This window comes from Camarhynchus parvulus, chromosome 1 (genome assembly GCF_901933205.1).
Source record: "Camarhynchus parvulus chromosome 1, STF_HiC, whole genome shotgun sequence".
In the NCBI taxonomy this organism is placed as follows: Eukaryota; Metazoa; Chordata; class Aves; order Passeriformes; family Thraupidae; genus Camarhynchus; species Camarhynchus parvulus.
Window position 1 is genome coordinate 89,999,612 of NC_044571.1, and position 19,359 is coordinate 90,018,970.

General features: G+C 39.7%; 1 protein-coding gene across 1 annotated transcript in view; it reads left to right on the top strand.

The window, feature by feature from the left end:
* Positions 1–19,359, top strand: part of POLQ (DNA polymerase theta) — a 54,087-nt gene that overhangs the window by 9,618 nt on the left and 25,110 nt on the right. Inside the window, exons 5-14 of the mRNA XM_030947586.1 lie at positions 648–756; positions 3,389–3,608; positions 5,422–5,566; positions 5,655–5,801; positions 8,796–9,008; positions 12,767–12,909; positions 14,174–14,378; positions 14,929–15,071; positions 17,433–17,626; positions 17,947–18,071. Coding sequence (XP_030803446.1) covers positions 648–756; positions 3,389–3,608; positions 5,422–5,566; positions 5,655–5,801; positions 8,796–9,008; positions 12,767–12,909; positions 14,174–14,378; positions 14,929–15,071; positions 17,433–17,626; positions 17,947–18,071 — 1,644 coding nt within the window. The remainder of the gene's footprint in view (positions 1–647; positions 757–3,388; positions 3,609–5,421; positions 5,567–5,654; positions 5,802–8,795; positions 9,009–12,766; positions 12,910–14,173; positions 14,379–14,928; positions 15,072–17,432; positions 17,627–17,946; positions 18,072–19,359) is intronic.

The following is a 19,359-nucleotide window of genomic DNA, read 5'->3' on the forward strand; positions in this document are numbered from 1 at the left end:
TTCTACACACCTTAAAAATTTGATGGAGGTGGTTAATAGATTAAAATGTCATTTGCAGGAGGTAGGAGGGCAACAAAGCTGTCACATAAGGATTTTTTTCATTAGAAAGCCAAAGCTAAACAGTAGAGCTCGTTCAGGTTTGGTTAACGAAGAGCAATTTAATGGGAAGCAAACTCTGCAAGTGTAATTACATCTGCTCTTGTTTCTTTTTCTGACACAACTGCATTAGTAAAAAATGGTGTTTTTAACTAAGACAGTGATGTCAACAAAATTTTTTACTAGCTCATTTGGGTACTGGCATTTTCCTTTCCAGATACTCTGAAGCCTGAGGATTTTTACTTGCAAGGAAGTTACAGTATAGATGCTGCAATACTGTTTTGTGTGGTGTCTAGACTAACAACTACTTATTTATTTTTATTTTTTAAAAGCTGATTGTGTCTATGTGTGGTTGTGGTGGGTATGAAACCTCATGACATCAGTCATGATTTCTCTCTTAGTGACAGAAGGAAGCCATCGTGGTGTTGGTAAGCATAGATGGATTTGTGAATATAAATTTCAGTTCATCATGTGGAATGGGAAAGGATCGAGGCTGTTTGCTCTTAGTTTGGAGGTTTGTCAGATATGACCTGAGTGCTCTTTTTGATCAGGAGTGGTGGTGGTGGATGAGTTGCACATGCTGGGAGACTCTCATCGAGGATATCTGCTGGAACTCCTCCTGACCAAAGTGAGATATGTTACAGAGAAGGTAGCAAAAAGGTGAGTAGACTGAGATGTTTGTCTTTTACTGCTAAATAATTGATGACTCTAAATATTTGTTCTCTGTGTGAATGGAAACTTGGGTTAGCTCCAAGGTTTTTATGAGAGCGATGACCTAGACTATTTTGTTTATTAAGATCTCATCACAGCACTTTTCAGGAGCCTGCCATTGTAGTTAAACCCTCTTTTCCACGTGGTTTTCAATTTGTGTGCTATCATGGAATTTATCCTCTCAGGAAAAGAAGTAAGGCTGAAGTTTTCATTTACTTCTTTAGCCTTTTTTAACTTTGGATTTTTTAAAAACAGTTTTGCTAGCAGATTTGCCCTGCCTAGTTTTTCAGTGCTTCATGGAGTGGTGTAATTATCCTACTGGAATGCTCTGGTGTGATGGAAGAGTGGGCAGGCTGTTAACTTGTGCATGGTGAATTGATCAGAAGGCTTAGAGGAAATGTCAGCAGTCTGCTTGGTTAGCACTGCTCAGGGTGAGCTCTGCTTTTGCTTAGAACATGTGATAGCCTAGTGGTTGCATGTTTTCTTGCCTTTAGCAGAATTGATTTGATTCTTTAGGGGAATAGATAAGATGTTTGAGAAGACCTCTAGAAGCTTTTAAGAATTCAGTATCTAGACCCTCAGCACCAAACTGTCCAGCTGCTCCATAGTACCCAAACACAGAGGAAAGGAAATGGAGGAGGTGGTGTAACCCTCTTAATCTTTATTGGTGGTGCAGAGAGAAGACTCAAAATCAACTGTTTCCTTAGCACAAAAAGTCAGATTTTGTTAGTTTTCTCTGCTGCTTCTTGTCTTGTGTTGTTGTATCAGTGCTGGGCTAAGCAGAGACCTTCTATTTAGTGCTGGGGGAGCTGCCATATCTATGCTGTCTCTCCACTGGACATTTCATCCAGTATTGCCCATCATGATTTCCAGGAGCCAGCAGTGTTCTTGGTCTAATCACATCTGACTTCTCATGTTCTCCCCATAAATCCTGGAAGCCAGTACACTTTGGAGCGGTGTGAGTGACTTTGCCACTCCTTTTCTCTTGGTTTGTCAGGTAGCTGCAACACAGGTGCAGGCTCACCCTCTGCTTTACTCCCTTGCATTGAGGAAGCAGGAAGGAGAAAACACTTGCCAGGGGTAAAAAGTTCAGGTGCATCAAGGAATGTTCCTGGGAAGACACAGTGTTTCAGCCTTCACCATGCAGGCATGCTGGGTCCCAGGTTCTCTATCTCTCTGTCAGGATCACGGTGACAGTGGTACCCTGTACCACTTCCTGACATGAAGGAAGTGGCAGCTAATTTTATTTTGGAATCCACTGGATTCCTGCAGCTGAAGACCACATTTTCTCTCAAATGTCCTTCTGTGTTGTGGTTTTTTTTTTTTTTAACTCTGTTATTTAATGAGCTTATATAAAGTCTTTAAACACTGTCCAGTCTGGATAGTTATCAGAATGATCAGTGCCTGTCCCACTGAAGTACAAGCTGTGTCTTCACAGCAAGAAAATGTTCTCAGATGGCCACTGCCTGTGTGGGTGTCCATGCTTCTCCACGAGGCTTTTCCAGACTCAGCCAAAATTCTGCAGCAGATTTTTCTCCTCTTTAGTCACATAATGTGCTGTAGAGCTAGAACTCTTTTAATCCTTGGAGGTCAGTAGTTGCCTTAGGGAGTAAAAGGTCCAGAGTTCCTGTAGGGCCAAAAATCTGTAACCTTGATGGTGAAGCTGTACTAGCAAGTGCTTAAAGAGCTTGGATAACAGAGAGTCTGCCTCTCCTCAACGTCCTTATTTCTGTCTCATCAGTGACTGGCCTTTTATACTCAGCTTCTGGATAATCTTGTTTTCTCTGTCTTGTCTTTGCCAGGATTACCAGCGTCTTCTAAGAAGATTCAGGTTATTTCTGAGCTCACAGTGATTTGTCAGATCTTTTTATTTTTTAGAGTCTTGATTTGTGGCTCAGTGCAATGCAAATGAGTACTTTTCAAACACAAGCTTAGAAGCATAAAAAAACCCTATTGTGTGGATGTAAAAGTCTGAATTAGAATCTAAATTTGGGTATCTAAATTAACAGTTTGTGTTGTCAGGTTTGTTAGGAGTCCATTACTTCTCACTGTCTTTAGTGAAAGCTGCTGTTCAGCATTTTAGAAACAGAAGCTACTTGCTTCTTTGCTGTTCTTAGGACTTTGGTTCCCAGATCTAGGAAGACATTAGTCTAATATTATTTGTCCTGAATTGGAAGCAAATAGAAGTGTTTTAATTAAGATATTTAAGCTTAGAAAGATTGCAGGGGAGATTGAGCCATTCCTCTGTTTCCATGTTTTTATTAGTGGCAAGGAACTAGTTGATCTTTGTATTTGTTTTCAGTCTCTCCAAATATGCAGTCAATTTATAGCTGTTGGCTACCTAAAGAAGGTAAAGGTTTAGGTTCAAATTGATTGAAAGCTGAATTATTTTGTTATCAGTGCATAACCTGACCTGTTTTCTAAGAGTAGAGTATGACTTCTTTTGTTGTCAAGAAGTTGAAAAATTAGCTTTGCACTTGAGAGGCTGGAAGGAATTAGATCAAACTGTTTTTTTCTGAATTCCATTTTCCAGAACAGTAGCCTTTGTCACTAACTTTCATTTTCTTTTAACCACTTCCAGACGCACAAAGAGCACCAGTCCTGGTTTTGGTGGGATACAGATAGTAGGCATGAGTGCTACCCTCCCTAACCTGGGGCTCCTGGCTTCATGGTTAGATGCAGAGCTCTACTGTACAGATTTCCGCCCTGTGCCCCTCAAGGAGTGGGTGAAAATTGGCAGCAACATATATGACTCCTCCATGAATTTAGTGCGAGAATTCCAGCCCAAGCTGCAACTGAAGGTAACAAAACCTTGGGATAGTGCCTTTGGTAGTGCTTAAGTTAAAAAGACAGCTCCTGGTATGTTTTTTATTTATTTTTAAATAGATGACATTCACAACTTTGTTGTTTACTTCATGTTCAAACTGAGAATAAAATTGGTATTTTTGTCTTCTCCTGACTTAAACAAAAAAACCCCAAAATATAGACTCATGAAGGTATTGAAGGTTCTTGAATTTGACTTGAAGACAAAGTTGACTTTGCAGTTATGTTGTTTCTGAGTACTTGACAGGTATAAAGAGTTTGATTCTCCCTTTACAAACCACTCTATCTTGTGTCTGGAAATCTACATCCCTTTCATAAATGCAGGTAAGTATTTCCTGCTTAGGCCAAGGAATTTGCATTCATAATTGGGAGAAAGTATTTGTATTAAAATCTGGTATTGAATCTGCTTATGTTAAACTGCTAAATGATCTATTTTTTACACTGATTAGAAGGCAGATGTCCATTCCAATTCTTCTGAATCTGTTTTCATAAGTTAGTCCTTTTGCACACTTGAAAAGGATATGGAAAGTTAGGGGTAACATACTATGATGATTTCAAGGAACCAAATGGGTACAAGTGGGAAATTTGAGCTCTTTACTTGTAGGTCCTTTCCTGTGGAATCTTTCAAGGGTAAATTCTCTCTCCAGTTGATTTAACTGCTCTGTATAATACTAGTGTAGTAGTTGGGCAGTATGGGCTGAATGGCAGCAATATTTTGGAAAGTTTTGCATTCCATTCTTGCTTGCACAGCAAAGAAAAAGTATCCTGGAAACAAAAGGAAATGTTTTTCACTAGAGCATTTCCAAGTTAGTTTTTATGTGGTCATATTGAGAAGGTGATGTTGCATTTGGATATTTTTGAGACAGTTGCTTTGGGGAGTTACTAAATTAAGCAAGAGAAAGAACTAAACTAGGCTTATGACTCAATGGTTTAAAGGAGTTGGCTTATTTTATAGGACTGGGGGATCTTGGGCTTGAAATCTATCGCTGGACCTTCAGACTTCTGTGCCTCAGACTGTACCAATAAAGGGGAACTTGATGATTTCATCACTTCAGCAGAATTTGGCTGATTCCTTGTGGAGAAGTTCCTGCCATTGCTCCCATGTTTTCATTTGCATTTTAGTGCTTTTTATTTCTTGCTGTATGCCTACATTTTTCTCTTCCTCCTTTGGCCTGCTTGCTACAAGAGAATCTGGCATAGCCAAGCATAACAGATCAATTGCAGGGACTGTCTTAAGATCTTAAAACCAAAAAAGCAAGCTGTAAACAGCAGGTTTTTGCATTAACATCTATATAAGTATCCCTAAAAGGCTTCCACTGTGCTCTGAACACCTGCAGTCTTTGGTCAGCAGTGCTTGCTGAGTGCCTCTTACTGGGGATGCTTAGACTGCTACATGTCACTCTTTTAGTTCAGACATCCAAGTTAACAAATGTTCCCTAGTTGGGTTTTCCTTCCCCACTGGGGCTCTTCCCCACTGCTGTTAGCCATGATGTGGAGGTTGCAGTGATTTATTTGCGCACTGTGTGCCTTCCTTCAAAAAAAATTTCTGAAAGCAAGATGTAAAACATTACACGTATTCATGGGTAGGTCTAGTACTGCCCTCAACAACGTGGTCATACTAGTGCTTGGACTTCATAAAGCAAGACAAAACGGAGATAACAGTGCTCCATGTTCTATGTTTGCTTCTCTTTCTGACTAGAAGTAGAAAATTCCTGCTGGGATACAGAAGGACAGCATTTACAGACCTCATTCAATCTGAGAGTGCACTGAAAATATTTTATCTCAATTCAGGGAGATGAAGACCATATTGTGAGCCTGTGTTATGAGACTGTTTGTGGTGGCCATTCAGTCCTGCTCTTCTGTCCATCCAAGAACTGGTGTGAGAAGCTGGCAGACATCATTGCCAAGGAGTTCTACGGTTTGCAACAAACTGAGAGTAAGAGAAAAGTACTTAATAGAGGACTACAGTGCCTTTAAAGAAAATTAATTTTAGTAGGAACTATAAAAATACTTTCTTTCTCAAGGTTCTGCAAAAAACTCAGCCCTTGCCCCAGTTGTTGTGGACAGAGAAGGGATTGATGAGGTCCTGGATCAGTTAAAGCGTTCAATTTCAGGCCTGGATTCTGTGCTCCAGCGTACTTTGCCATGGGGAGTGGCATTTCATCATGCAGGTATTCCTGAATATCTTGGTCTTGAATTCAGTAATGGTTAAGTCATATGGGTTCTTTTTTCTTGCAGGTATCAGCAAGTTACCAGTTGTTTTTTTAAGCATTTTGTAGCTTATGATTAAATAAGGTTTAAGAATCCCACAGTTACAGGCAAATTTGAAATTCTTTTTTTGTGGCTGAAGATTTTAATTTGCAAATTGTTTTGCTGCATCTTCTCTATGTTGTGTTGGTGTCTGTCATGGTTTGACACTGGTACAATGCTAGTGCTTTATGAAAATATACTTTTTTGGTGTTTGCTGTGAGATGTGACTAGGAAATAAGCAAAGCAGGCTTTTACTTTAGAAAAAAAGTTTATTAACTAAACTACAAAAGGAAAAAAAAACTATACACACACACGCACACACACACTTGGAAAATGAAAACTTTACGAAAAGCATTTCCTCTTCCCCCCCCCACATTTCTAATACATCTTCTAAATTTTAAATTTCTATCTATCACTCTGTAAATACTCAATTCTAGTCTATCAAGAGGAGAGGAGTCTTTTTTGGGGCTATGGTGACTTTTTCTTTGCATGCCCAGCGCTCCCACTACTGGACAAGGAACAGAGCTGCTTTAAGGGTTATTTTTTTAAGGGTGCTTTGACTAGTTCTGAAAAAAAGCACAGTTTCTTTATCACTCTCGGGACTTCTTGTCTCTTCTATACTTGTCTACTTTTTGGGGCCGGGGGGTCTCTAAAACTGAACTCTCTCAGTTCTGAGCTATCGCTTCTTTCTTGCATGCAGCTTCTGTGTCACAAGGAAGCATGGTTCTGTCTATGGCTGTACTAAAAAGAGTCTAGCAACTAGCTACTTTATCATCTTTTTCTGGCTTCTTCTTTATTCTCTTAGCTTCACTCAATACTCTGACTGTCATTCACTTGCTCATTTTTTCTTTATCATCTACTCCATCTCCCCTCCGGGAAAGGTCTAAATGCTTTGTGAGGTTTTCATTGTCTAGAAAGGGGTTAACAAACTTTTGCACGCGGCTAGGCTCTTTTTCTGCTGCACTCTTTCTTTTTCTCTCTTTTTTTATAGGTTGATATCACTTCAAGGCTACAGGCTTGTACTAGCTTTCTCTTTCTCGTCTTCTAGCTGGGGGGGGCTGCCTAAATCTTTTCGGGGCTTTTCTCTCTCTGTCTCTCTTGGGGGGGGCTGCTTAACGCTTCTTGGTGTCTCTCACTACTTTTCTATCTTGAGGGGTCAGGCTTACTTCTGCTAGGCGCAGGTTTCCCCTCCCCTGCCCAGCTCGAAGCCGGGCAGGGGAGGTTTTGCTTCTTTGCTGGCTGGAAATCAAAGAGAGAGCCCAAGGGAGTGCTTTGCTTCTAACTCCTGTGTTCTCAGAGGCGCATCTACTCTCAGTGGCTAAGCTTGGTGTCAATTTAAAATCTGGACACTTATTGGCTTCTGGCCACTTTATTCTTAGAAAACTTGCTTCTTGTAAACTCACGACAGTGTCCTAGGGTGACTTTATGATACTTATATCCCCAGTCAGCTGTTCTGTTTATGCTGGGTATTATGTTCTGTGCCTTCAAGACTGGCTTTGAAAAGTGAAGTTTTGTTTTGTTTTCAACCTGCCCACTCCCCCACAGTTGGCAGGATGCAGACAGGGCAGTCCATAGTGCTGCTTTCGCTTTTTGCTCTTGCTTTCGCTTTTTGCTCTTGCTTTCGCTTTTTGCTCTTGCTTTTGCTTTTTGCTCTTGCTTTCACTTTTGCTCTTGCTCCTACTTTGCTTTTGCTTTTGCTCTCGCTTTTGCTTGTTAGTTAGTTTAGCTAGGCAGTCTGGATTTCTCCCTGGACTGTCTTTCTTTCCCTTTTCTTGGAACTACTTGAGCCTGCTCCAGACTGGGACCTGGGAAACACTGAGAGTTTTCACCCTGTGGCTTGCAGCAGCTGCCCCAGCGCTGGAGGTACTGATAAGAGAGCAACCCAAGAGAGGCTTTCTGAATTTGTCATCTTTTTCAGAGCAGTGAAAGTGCTTTGTCATCTGGTATTGTTCATTTTGTGTGCTGGGGGGTGTTTTGCCTGTTAAATAAACAGGTTCTTTCAACTTTTCTCTGAGGAATCCTTCCCGAACCAGTTGGGGGAGGTGCCGTGTGGATTTGCTTTCTGGAGGGGCCCCCTTTGGAGATTTTCTCCCAAATTTGCCCTAAACCAGGACAGCTGGATAACAGCAACTTCTGGAATACAACTTGCCTGGTCCTTTCTTTGTGAAATGGCTGAAAACTTAACTGATTTGCAGCTCCAGGATTTTCAAATTTTTCCTAAAGCTGCCAGAGTATTTCAGAGCAATTTTCCTCAGCTTAATATTGAAATAAATGAATGGAGACAGTATAACAATAAAAATAAAAATGAAAGGAGCATGTGTTGTGAACACTTCTGCTTGCATTTTTTATTTCTTACTTAGGTAGGTAATAGAGCATGTCACCTGTTGATTCACTGAGAGAAAAGACTGACTGGGAGAGAAAACAGTAGCTATGGCATTGATTATGTAGGAGGAATAATTCCAAATGCTTGTAGAACCTGTATTTCTTATAAAATTGGCTGGAAGCTCTGAAGGTAATGTAGGAAGATACATACTAGACCTGTAATGAAATAATGAATACGGAGTCCAGGATCAGGATGGCAGATGAGTAAATCCTATTTCCCTACTGTTTTCTCATTTTTAATTTCTTTCTTAATATATTTACTTGAAGTGCTTGTAAATATGGAGTAAGTAGTTCATCTTGCCACCTTAGAAAAGCTAGTATATCACAGTCAGTTGAATAATAGAAAAATTAAGGGTGAAATTTCACTTCACTTACTGGTCAGAAGTTAACTAAAGTAGCGCTGCAAGTCTGGTTCCTAACGCTGACTGGTGAATGTTCATTAAGTCTGCTCTTCCCTTGCTGGACAGCAGTATTTTCAGCTCTTCCATTGAGTCTCACCATCACAAGGGTCACTAAAAGCCCCGTCTCCCCAGGCCTGACTTTTGACGAGCGGGACATCATTGAGGGAGCGTTCCGGCAGGGCCTGATCCGGGTGCTGGCCGCCACCTCCACGCTGTCGTCGGGAGTGAACCTGCCTGCGCGCCGCGTCATCATCCGCACGCCCACCTTCGGGGGCAGGCTGCTGGACATCCTCACCTACAAGCAGATGGCTGGAAGGGCTGGCAGGAAAGGGGTGGACACAGAGGGTAAGCAGAGCCTTTATTGGCATTCTGTCGGAGCGGTGTTAACCTGATTAAATCCAGGGCGGTACTTCGCAATTAGGGACTAATCATGATGAATTCCTTCGGTGTGCTGTATGATTAGGTTAATCAAGATGAGTTTGTTTGGTATTAATTTGTTTGGTATTAATGGAGTAGAAGTTGTAATCCCCAGGGGATTGTTTTCACTGACTGAGACTGACTTTGGTATTTATATGTCAGTTACTTCAGGAACAGGCTATTTTTGCCTTTGAATTCTTGTTAGCTTCTGTGTTGTTCATTTGCCTTAATTCTGTGATCCATGGTCAGTTGACTAAAGTGTTTAGAGTTTTAGTGAGAAAATTTGCAGTAAGCTCTCATTGGATGGGCCTAAAATGTAAGAAATGCATGTCTACAAAGTCAAGTCTACAACCCTAATTTGACAAACTTCTGTTGTCTGAAATTATGATTTAGATTTATTAAACTTAACCATCAATTTTATGGATCTTGAATGTATTAATGAGACAGACAGGGAAATATGATCAGTAGTTCACAGGTAATATGGCACCTTCTTGCATATAGTGGCACACATTGATGTTCAACAAAAAAAAATCCTGCCTGTTATTTTAATTTGCAATGAAAATTTATCTTTGTGGATGATTGCAAAAAGCCACATTATGCAGGTATAAACACAGTAGAAAAGAAGAAGTTCAACAGATGTGGGAAGTGGGATTTGCCCTCCTGATTGTTTGGTTGGTGGTTGCTGGAGCCCTATGTAAGCAGACTGTTCTTACATTTAGCTTTCTATTTTTGCCTGAGTAGCATAGCAACAGAGCATTTTGCGACCTATATCTCTGTGAGCTCTCCCTGTGCGTTCAAGGAAAGGGCAGCTGCAGGCTGGATTTTGAAATTTTCCAGACTTTCTCATTTGACTGTAGCAGGCAGGTGTAAAATTACATTATTCCTTGAAGTTTCTTCTTTTTCTCCTTCAAGTTACAATAATTAGTACCCTTTTTGACAGTTCTGATGTGACAGTTCTGATGTGTAAGCAGTTGATTTTATGCTGATGAGCTTCATGAATGTACCATTTTTTTCCACTCCACAGAGTCTTTTGGATGAGAACATAAAGCTATGTTGCCAGCTGCTACTCTGTCACAGAGTAGGGAGACTGGAGGACAGCAACTTCAGCTGGAAAAAGTGCCTTATGTGGATATGAAATTTAGCTGACAGACAAAAGATAAATGCTCTTGGGTTGAATTCCTCCTCCTCTCCCAACATTATAGTTTTGGATTGTCTTACACTTTGGATTTTTAATTTATTTTTCTTGATTTGATAGAAACTTAAAAATATAATTTTGGAGAGTGAAATGTGTTTCTTTTAGTATTCATCAAAACTATGGTTTTCCCAAGAGAAATAGGTAAAGCTGAACAAAACCTAGAATTTAGTAGGGCCTTTGTAGGTTTTAATGGAGTTTTATGCCTAGATATCCAGAGTTTGTCTAGTCTGATGCTAACCTGGACTTCCCCTAGTACCTGAAATGTTCAATAATGGATATTGAAACAGCTCAGTTCCTTTTAAAAACATTGTTTACTAGATTGCAATTATTAGCTTTGAATTATCAGTGGCATCTTGGGAAAGAATATCCCCCAAGTCTTGTAAAACTGTCAGATAATGTAGAGCTAAGTGGATACCCATCTTCTGTTAGATTTTCTTTTAGGTACATCACTCTGAAAGAGTCAAAGGGAAGTTTTCAGAGGAAATTTCAGGCCACATCAGAACCCAAATACAAAATGAATATATGTTCTTTATTGCTAAAATAAAAATAAGCTTTTCTTTCACCAAACATTGCTTTACAGGCAGTTTATCTTACCTACTCTCCAGTTCTGTCAAAAGTACATGATCAACTGATATCAACATTTTCACCTGGCAGGATTAAAAAAGTCAAAGACACATCCTCTGAACATCATTTCATTCTGTAGTTAATGTATGTAATTATGTTTAAGCTGTATTTTGTTACTTGCCTACACTGCATTTATTTATTCTGTTCATTAAATTTAAGTGCAGCTGTGTTTTCATTACCTCTGGATTTGCTAATTACTGTAGCATTTCCACAGCTACAGTTTTATCCTAAATTAACATTCCTAGGATCATACTAAGATACCCACTACCAAAATTACCTTGTGTCCAGACTACATGCATTTAAATCTTAACAAGTTATCATAAATCTGTCATGATATTTAATGTACAGCTAATCCAAAACTAGTGTTCTTCTCTTAGTCAAAGGCAAGCATGTCCTACCCATAATTCATTTATCCTGTGCCAGTTGACAAAGCTTGCAACTAGCTAAGGTCTTCAGTGATCCAGTTTCTCCCTAATAGCTTTGTGGAAAAAATATCCTTTATGTGACCACTGTGTTTTCCATGGTTAAGCTGTACTGATACATGGAAAAACTCCACAACTTGTAACAGTTGTGAAGTAGGTGTGTATTTATTCAGCAGGGATAACTCCTCCAAAGACACATGTGCTTTCTGAAGAACTTCACCCTCTCTTTATTCCCTGAGAAGTTACACGTGCATCAGGTTTTGCAGTTCACCATGCATATTCATCTCCTAGCCCTGCCGAGCCTTGCTTGGCATTATGATTAGCTTATCAGTCCTTCTGTGCCTGTGCAGTCTCTGGTGGTCATCTGGTGGTCACACAGGAGGAAGCAAATGAGTTTTCCAATGTCTTCCTCAGGGTGGACTTCTCACCTTGTCTCCTTGTGTGTGCTCCCTGCTCTCTTGGTGGCAGTTCAAACCACAAGGCTGGTCTAGGCTTTTTTTGGGGTCTGAGGAGCCTTTCTTATCTCAACAGCCTTGCAAGTCTGGTACTGTTTCCCTCCTGCTTTGGGAAGCAGTTCCTTATCAAAATATCCTTGCATTTTCTCATTTTGTCTTCGCAAGCACAGCAAAAGTTCAACAATACACATGATTAAACAGCTATCCTTAATCAATCACCTTTTAGTTTCTAACCCCCTTGCCTCAGTACCATGATCTCGTTAAAGGAATTTGCCCATTATTTGCATTTTTTTTTCGTGGCTCTGGGATGGTTTTTGTCTCCCACAGAGTTTCACTAGTTGGAGATTAACTGAACAATGTCTGACAGAGAATTTTAAGGTAGGATATACTGAGATGTACTTTCAGTGGAAGCCATGCAGGATACTTATGTGTATGTGTATATAAATGCATATATGAAAGTTCCGAGGATGCACAGTTACTTAGAACAGTAATTTTGGATTTCTGAATTAGTTATTTCTGGAGTGAAAGCTGGTTGACTTAATACAAACTGTCAAAATACTGTGCAGCTTTTATGTTTTCTTCTTACTTTTGAAATTTTTTTCAATTTATTAATGTAATTAAAAACTCAAATTGATGCCACTGTATATTATGGTTCCACTCAACTCCAGAACAAGAAGCAAGAGTGGTTCAGCAGCAAAGCAGATGAACAGAGAGGCTGTGGATGACTTGCCAAGATCCAGACTAGCCTAATGTGACTTTGAAGCTGGCTCTGCCTTAGTTCTGATGTACTAGCAGTTCTTACATAGCAATTCATAAGCACTGTTTAAGCACATTTTTTAATCTTCTTTAGTTACTCAGCTTTTTTTAAAATACTTACAGTTTTCCATTCCAGTAATATGTCCTTGGTGAGCTGTGTGCAGCTGTTACAGTGCTAAGATGCAGTACTAAAGTAATTGGCTTTGTATTTGTTTTGTTTTTCTTCTCCAATAGGTGAGAGCATTTTAGTCTGCAAGGCCTCAGAGAGATCAAAAGGTGCTGCTCTACTTCAGGGATCTCTCAAGCCTGTTTGCAGCTGTTTGCTTAGAAGAGAAGGGGAAGGTGTTGCTTCTAGCATGAAAAGAGCAATACTTGAGGTACAGGACACTAAGGGATTAGAATTGTGCTTGGACCCCTTGCAGGGTGGTTTCTTCTTTGACACCACCAAATGGTTTCTGTGCACTTCTTTTTCATGTGTTTCCTCCTTTGTCAAGTCAGTCATTTATTTGGCTCTGCCAGCTTGCTTCAGTATTCAGCATTTTGTCTAGGATGTTTCTCTGCTTGCTGCAGACTGGGACGCTCAGAGAAGCTTTGCTATTATGTTTCGATGTACTCAAGCAGCAGGCAGAACTAAGTGTGATTCTTAAAGTTTAGGTGTGATCTGACGCTGTTAACTGGAGGATGTCTGTAAATTACTGATCCTAGAGGCTTTGTAGACTGAACTGGGCCATAATGAATTTATGAAACCTTGTAGGGTCTCTTATTTACCTTCTCAACTTACCTACCTCTTCTGTGCAGGAATGATTGAAATTTTGTGAATACATTTTTGGTGAGCAAACAGGGGTAGTACCCAATTTGCTCCCTCTTCTGTAGGGCTCCTATAGAAGTAAAAAGGACCAAAAGGATTTCATTTCATGTAGGTGAGCTTATGTCCTTTTCCAAAGCTGCTTTTGGGCTTGAACTTGGATTAGATACAAGACTCTTTAAATAGAATCTGTTTGCTATACTTCTACTGTCTTTTGAAAACTTTTGTGATGCTTAGAACTTGGTTGTACTTCCATAGATTTTGAATTTTAGCAGACCAATGGAATTTCTAAATGTATGTTTCTGCATAAGAGCTGTATAAAGGAAGGGGGTTCCTTTAAAGCAAAACCAAAATCCAAGGTGAACAAAATCACTCTCAATCAGGAAAACAGTGGTGGGGTATAGCATTCATATTTATTAAGAGAAACCTTCAGTATGCTGAATAGCCTTACAAGAACTCCACTTTCATGATTTGCTTTTTGTATTCACAGAATTGCAGTTTGTGTTCTAGCATACTTTAATATTTCACAGTGTTGGCTAAGAAAAGTGCCTCAGGCTAGTCTCAAATCTAAATTGCTGCTATGTGTATGTTCACTTTCAAAATAAGATTTTGTTAATCATTCTTTTCCACAGCTTAGTCCTCTTACTTCTGCCTAAGATGACTGACTTCTTGCCAAGAACATCTTTAAAAGTTATCTGTTGCTTTGCCTCATATTCCCCTCTCTGGGAGAATGGTTCTTTAAAACTGAGATGATAGATCACTCTCTTTGATTCTCTGATCTGATGTTCTGTCCTGCTGCATCTCTGGCAATATGAACAGGTATTTGTCTTCAACAGATCATAGTGGGGGGAGTAGCCAACACTCCAGAGGATGTGCAGACCTATGCCTCTTGCACTCTGCTGGCATCCAGCTTGAAGGAAAGAGAATGGGAAAATGGGAAAGAGCAAGACAAAGCACAGGCTGGACCTATCGAGGCTTGTGTGGCATGGCTGCTGGAAAATGAATTCATTCAGGTTGTGGACTCTGGCAATGATGTGAAAGGTAAAGCTGGTGTTCCTCCCAGTGATTGCAGTTTTGATTTGCTAACTCAGTAGATGTTCAATGTAAATTAACAGTAAGGACTTTTCTGCATTTTTATTGTATTTTAAAGAATTGTGTATCAAGAATTTTCTATCTTTCTGGAAGGTATCTTTACACCTCTTTTAACATATTTTGCAGGCACATGTTCTTGGAAGGCACATCACATTACCTCCATACCACCTGCACATCACCTCTAAGACTAATGCATCCTAGTCTAAAAATTCCCAAAATATCGCTAAACAAAGCAAACTTTTACCACAAGATTGGTGCATATTAACTGCAGACTGTGATTTTTGTCTTTCTAAAGAGAAAAAGGCTAGTTTAGACATAGGCAAGGCTAAACCTGTTATTGTTTCCATTTTTCTGTCTTCAGAACGGAGACGTCCACTATTTCTTATTGAAAAAGCAGCTGTGAAAAGTTAGAAATCTCTCAAATGCAGCACAACCTGAAAATTATTATAAACTTGCACCTAAATGTTTCTCTATGTAATATATATATTTTTTTTAACAGCAAAGGTTTATCAGCCAACACATCTTGGCTCAGCTACTCTTTCCTCTTCTCTTTCACCAATTGAAGCCATGGAAATCTTTGCTGACCTGCAGCGAGCTATGAAAAGCTTTGTTCTGGAGAATGATCTGCATATTGTCTATTTGGTAGGTTCCTATTCTGTGCCTTGTATTTTCCACTACCAAAACTAAGGGGAGACAGCACAATGCAAAGTTCTTGGCAGCTCCATGAACACAGGTTTGAGTTTTTCTGTGCTTTGCTTAGTTTGTCCTTCATGAAGAAAAGTTTCTAAATGGAAGGTTCTTCAGAATTAATGTGTTACCATAGTGTCTATTGTGCAGACAGGTGCTGAGTGCCATTTAACCCCATTCTTGTCACCCTTGACTTACTAAGATTTCAGAACTTAATAACTTTTGAGCATAAAATAATTGTAGATTTTCTGAGGCACTTGAAATTGACGAAACAAATTGATTTTTGAATGTGTGATCAGCAGACTTAATTTCATATTACTTTTGGAGGCACAGAAAAATGTTGGGCTTTTGGTATCTATTTTGCTTCCAAAAAGCCTCAGAGAGCCACACCACTTCCTTTCTATGGGTGGGCCTTTCTTTGATTCAGTTACAGTGAAATTCAGCCCTGATTTAGTTTACTTGCCTGGTGATGCTCCCAGGGCTAAAGGAAGGAGTGTGATAAATCTTATAAGGGAGAAGTGTCCCGGAGTGTGTCAAGATTTATGAGCACATAGACTTGAAAAGCTAAGCACTGCTATTTAAGACCCTGGGAGAGGAAGCCATGAACTTGTGAAGAGTATTGAGGAAACCAGATGGATTTGCACTGAGCTACTTGGGATTCATGGCTACCAGAGGCCCATCATGCAATCATCAGCTGAAATCTGTCAGTCAGCTTTAGCCTTCTTTAGGAGTTAGGTGTATTCACTTTACCAGGATGATAAATCAAAGGCAGCATTTGGGAGTCTTGTCTGAAAAGAAAGTTCACTTCAAGAGGAATGTGCTTGCAGTCACAAAGCTTGTTGAGCTGGGAGACAGGGGCAGGCAGGAGTCTGAGGGTACCTGTCTCTGCTTGGTGAATTTAATAACCCAGTTATGGGCTAAAACTGATAGATTTTTTTTGGATCTACTGCTGTCCCATATGTACTCATATCTCTGTTTAAGAGGACCACATTATATTTTGTTCTATTTCTGCCAGATAAAATGAACTCCTTTGTGTTATGCACAGTGAATTTTTTCACTGTTTGCATGTCCAAAGCAGAAAAAAAAGAGTGAAATTTGTTCCTGTTCTGGGGTAGAGGCAGTGATGGCATAATGTTTTTTATGCTGTAGTTTTTAATTGCAGCAGCTTGTCTAAGGTTATTTTAAATCATACACTGTTGAACAAAATGTTCTTGACATTCTCTTCTGTTAAGCTACTCTAAAACACTTTCTTGTAAGTCTGTTCATTTTCAAGGCCAAAGGTTTATTTCATTTTGTTGCTTTTTTAGTTTTTTTAAGTATTGTTCTTCATGTGTTCCTTATGAGCTACAGGGAGTTTATCTGCTGAAGTACTTTTAAATTCTTTTAAGCTTGCATCTTTTACATGTAGAAATACGAGACTGAATTCCAAGCCCTTGTATTTTAGGAAAGTTGATTAAAACAAATAAGGATTTGCTAGACTAGGAAAATAGTTTTCTTTAAAGAAAAAAAACCAAATCACAACAAAAGCCCAATAAACAACAAAAGATAAACCCCCATCTTAATAACTTTTGTTCTTCTCACCAGATGAAGAAGCATGGATGATTTACAACCACATAGGCATCTAGTATTCTGTGCTGTTTAACATTTGTGCCAAGCAACTCTTAGTTCTTTCAAAATAATTAATCTTGCTTTATATCGATAAAGGTATGAAGGCATTTTGTCTCTTCATAGAGGATCTGACTCTGTGCTGACTAAACATTAACAGAATTGGTTTTATGTCTAAAAAACATTAAAAAAAATTCTGGAGGGCTTTTTGTTAGTGCTAATAAAAGTGGAGATTGTTTTGTACTCCAGGTAAATGAAAGCTTCAGCAAGTTCTGGCAAGTTCTGTGTCCTTCCTGCTTTATCAGAGGCTGTGGGAGTGGTTAGTGTGGTTACTTGTGGTTGTAAAAAGTTGATGGATGTCTGTAAATTATGCTAAAAAAGAATAAAATTTTGTTTTCTTAAAGGACATTGAAGAGACAGCTTAAAAGTAGTTTAGCGGCTTGGATTTAAAGAATAATCTGACAAAGGTTTTAAATTGTTTAATCATTGGAGGACCCATATGAGTCAGATCTCATCAGTACAAGTATTAAAGACACTGGATTAGAAGAGCTTTTACTTTCTTCATGGTCCACGCCTGTGACTCAGCGCCTTTATGTCGTGCGTAGGATGCTCTAACCACATTCCCTAGGCTGTACTTTTGTTTACCCAAAACTCTGTTTAGTTCTGTTTATTTCTCTAAAACAGTTTTTTGCATTGTGTTATTTTCTTTAGGTCACCCCAGTGTATGAGGAGTGGACCACCATTGATTGGTACCAGTTCTTCTGCCTATGGGAGAAGCTGCCTGCCTCCATGAAACGTGTGGCTGAGCTGGTGGGGATTGAAGAAGGCTTTCTAGCTCGCTCTGTAAAGGGCAAAATCACGGCTAAAACAGAGAAACAGCACAGACAAATGGCCATCCACAAAAGGTAGCCACAGAATGTGGGTGTGCAAGTGCAGAGATCAGAGGCTATAACATTTGTAATGCACAGACTCTGTGTCTGTTTTCAGGAACTGGCTCTTTTTCTGAGTGAGCTGATAGGTCAGAGAACCTGGACCTGGTCTGCTCTGGTCTGAGAACACTGGTGGCACAAGATGTTTCTGCTGATGTGTTTGGAAGCTATCCTCTCTGTTTCTTTTGTGTGTTATACAGTAGAACTGTTCTGTCCTATGTATGACAGCACATTTTGGCATGTACAGTAATGTGCCCCAGATGACAATTTTGTTTCTTCATGTACTTCATCAACAGGTTTTTCACCAGCCTTGCCCTTCTGGATTTAATCAGCGAGGTTCCTTTACAAGATATGACCAAGAAATATGGCTGTAGTCGTGGTCAGCTTCAATCCTTGCAGCAATCTGCTGCCACTTATGCAGGCAAGTTGTCTGAGCAAAATACCCCAGAAGTCTTAGGCTACTCTCTCTGTTTTTTTTTTTCTTGTCCCTTCAGATTTGGGGCTAAAATAGCCACAGTGTGGTACTGACAGCAAACAGCCTTGTGAAACCACTTACGGATTTATAGCTTAACCTGTGTTTGCCCCTGCTGTGGAACCACAGAGTGTGCAGTGGGAAGGGGCCAGCTGAGGGGAATCAAGCAGTGTGCAGCATGCTGAGGTCTGTGGAAATCAGCAGTGTGCTGTGCAGGAATGTAGCTGGTTCAATACTAAGTATGGAATTAGTGCAAGTCCCTTCTAAAGCTTTGCTCTATGAGGAAAGAATACCTTTCAGCATTGAATAAAGTTTGGAGCCTCTAAGATGGGACATGGCTTTCTTCTGAATGCAAAATTAATTGGCCAGGAGGTATAAGGTTATGGTTGTCAGAACAGAGTGAGTGGCTTCTGGGTCATTTATCAGCAGATCACAGGAGGTCAAGCAGCTGCTACCTTTAACTTCCCTAAGAAGGCTGTGTGGGAGTAGAAGTAACAGCCCACAGTGACCAAGATATTTTTTTTCTATTGCCTAAATCTTCATTACTCCATAAGTGGGTTTTCAGTTTTTAAGACAGTTTTAGCTCGACTTGCAAAACCCTCTGTGTGGGCTGCAGCATGAGTCAAAGCCCCAAAATGAAAAGGTCACGCCAACTGATGCAGAGTAGTTGAATTCAATTCTGGTAATATAAATAACTTTTTTTTTTAACTTCTTAGTATAAATAACTTTGTAGCAGTTTCATAATTCTGTATTTCCAGTGTTAATAGTTTTCACAGGAGTAATCTGGGAAATAAAATGAACTACTGATATGACATAGAGTTAAGAGATATGATAAAAGCTGTATTCTATAATCACTGTAAAATTAGTGAGGAATACCCATGTCTTTCAGTGGTTTTCATTGTCTGTAGATGCAGTCTGTGAATAAGAAACTGTCTTTTCTGTGCCTTTTTCTTTCTCCCATGCACTGGGGACTGCAGTTGTAACCTGTATCATAGGATTTGCTACCTCCTATAATGCTCTCAGTAACTGAAATCCTGCAGGCCAAGGTCTACTTTTATGGATGTCAGTGCTGGGTTTCCTCAAAGATCTATGGCTTCCCTTAATGACTCTCATCACTACTTTCTCCTTTGCCTTTTTTTTCCAGTATGATTCTTTCATAGGAATCCTGTTTCAGGATATGCATGTGCTTCAAACTTTCAATATTAGCATCTTTGAAAAAAGAAGTGTCATTCAGAAT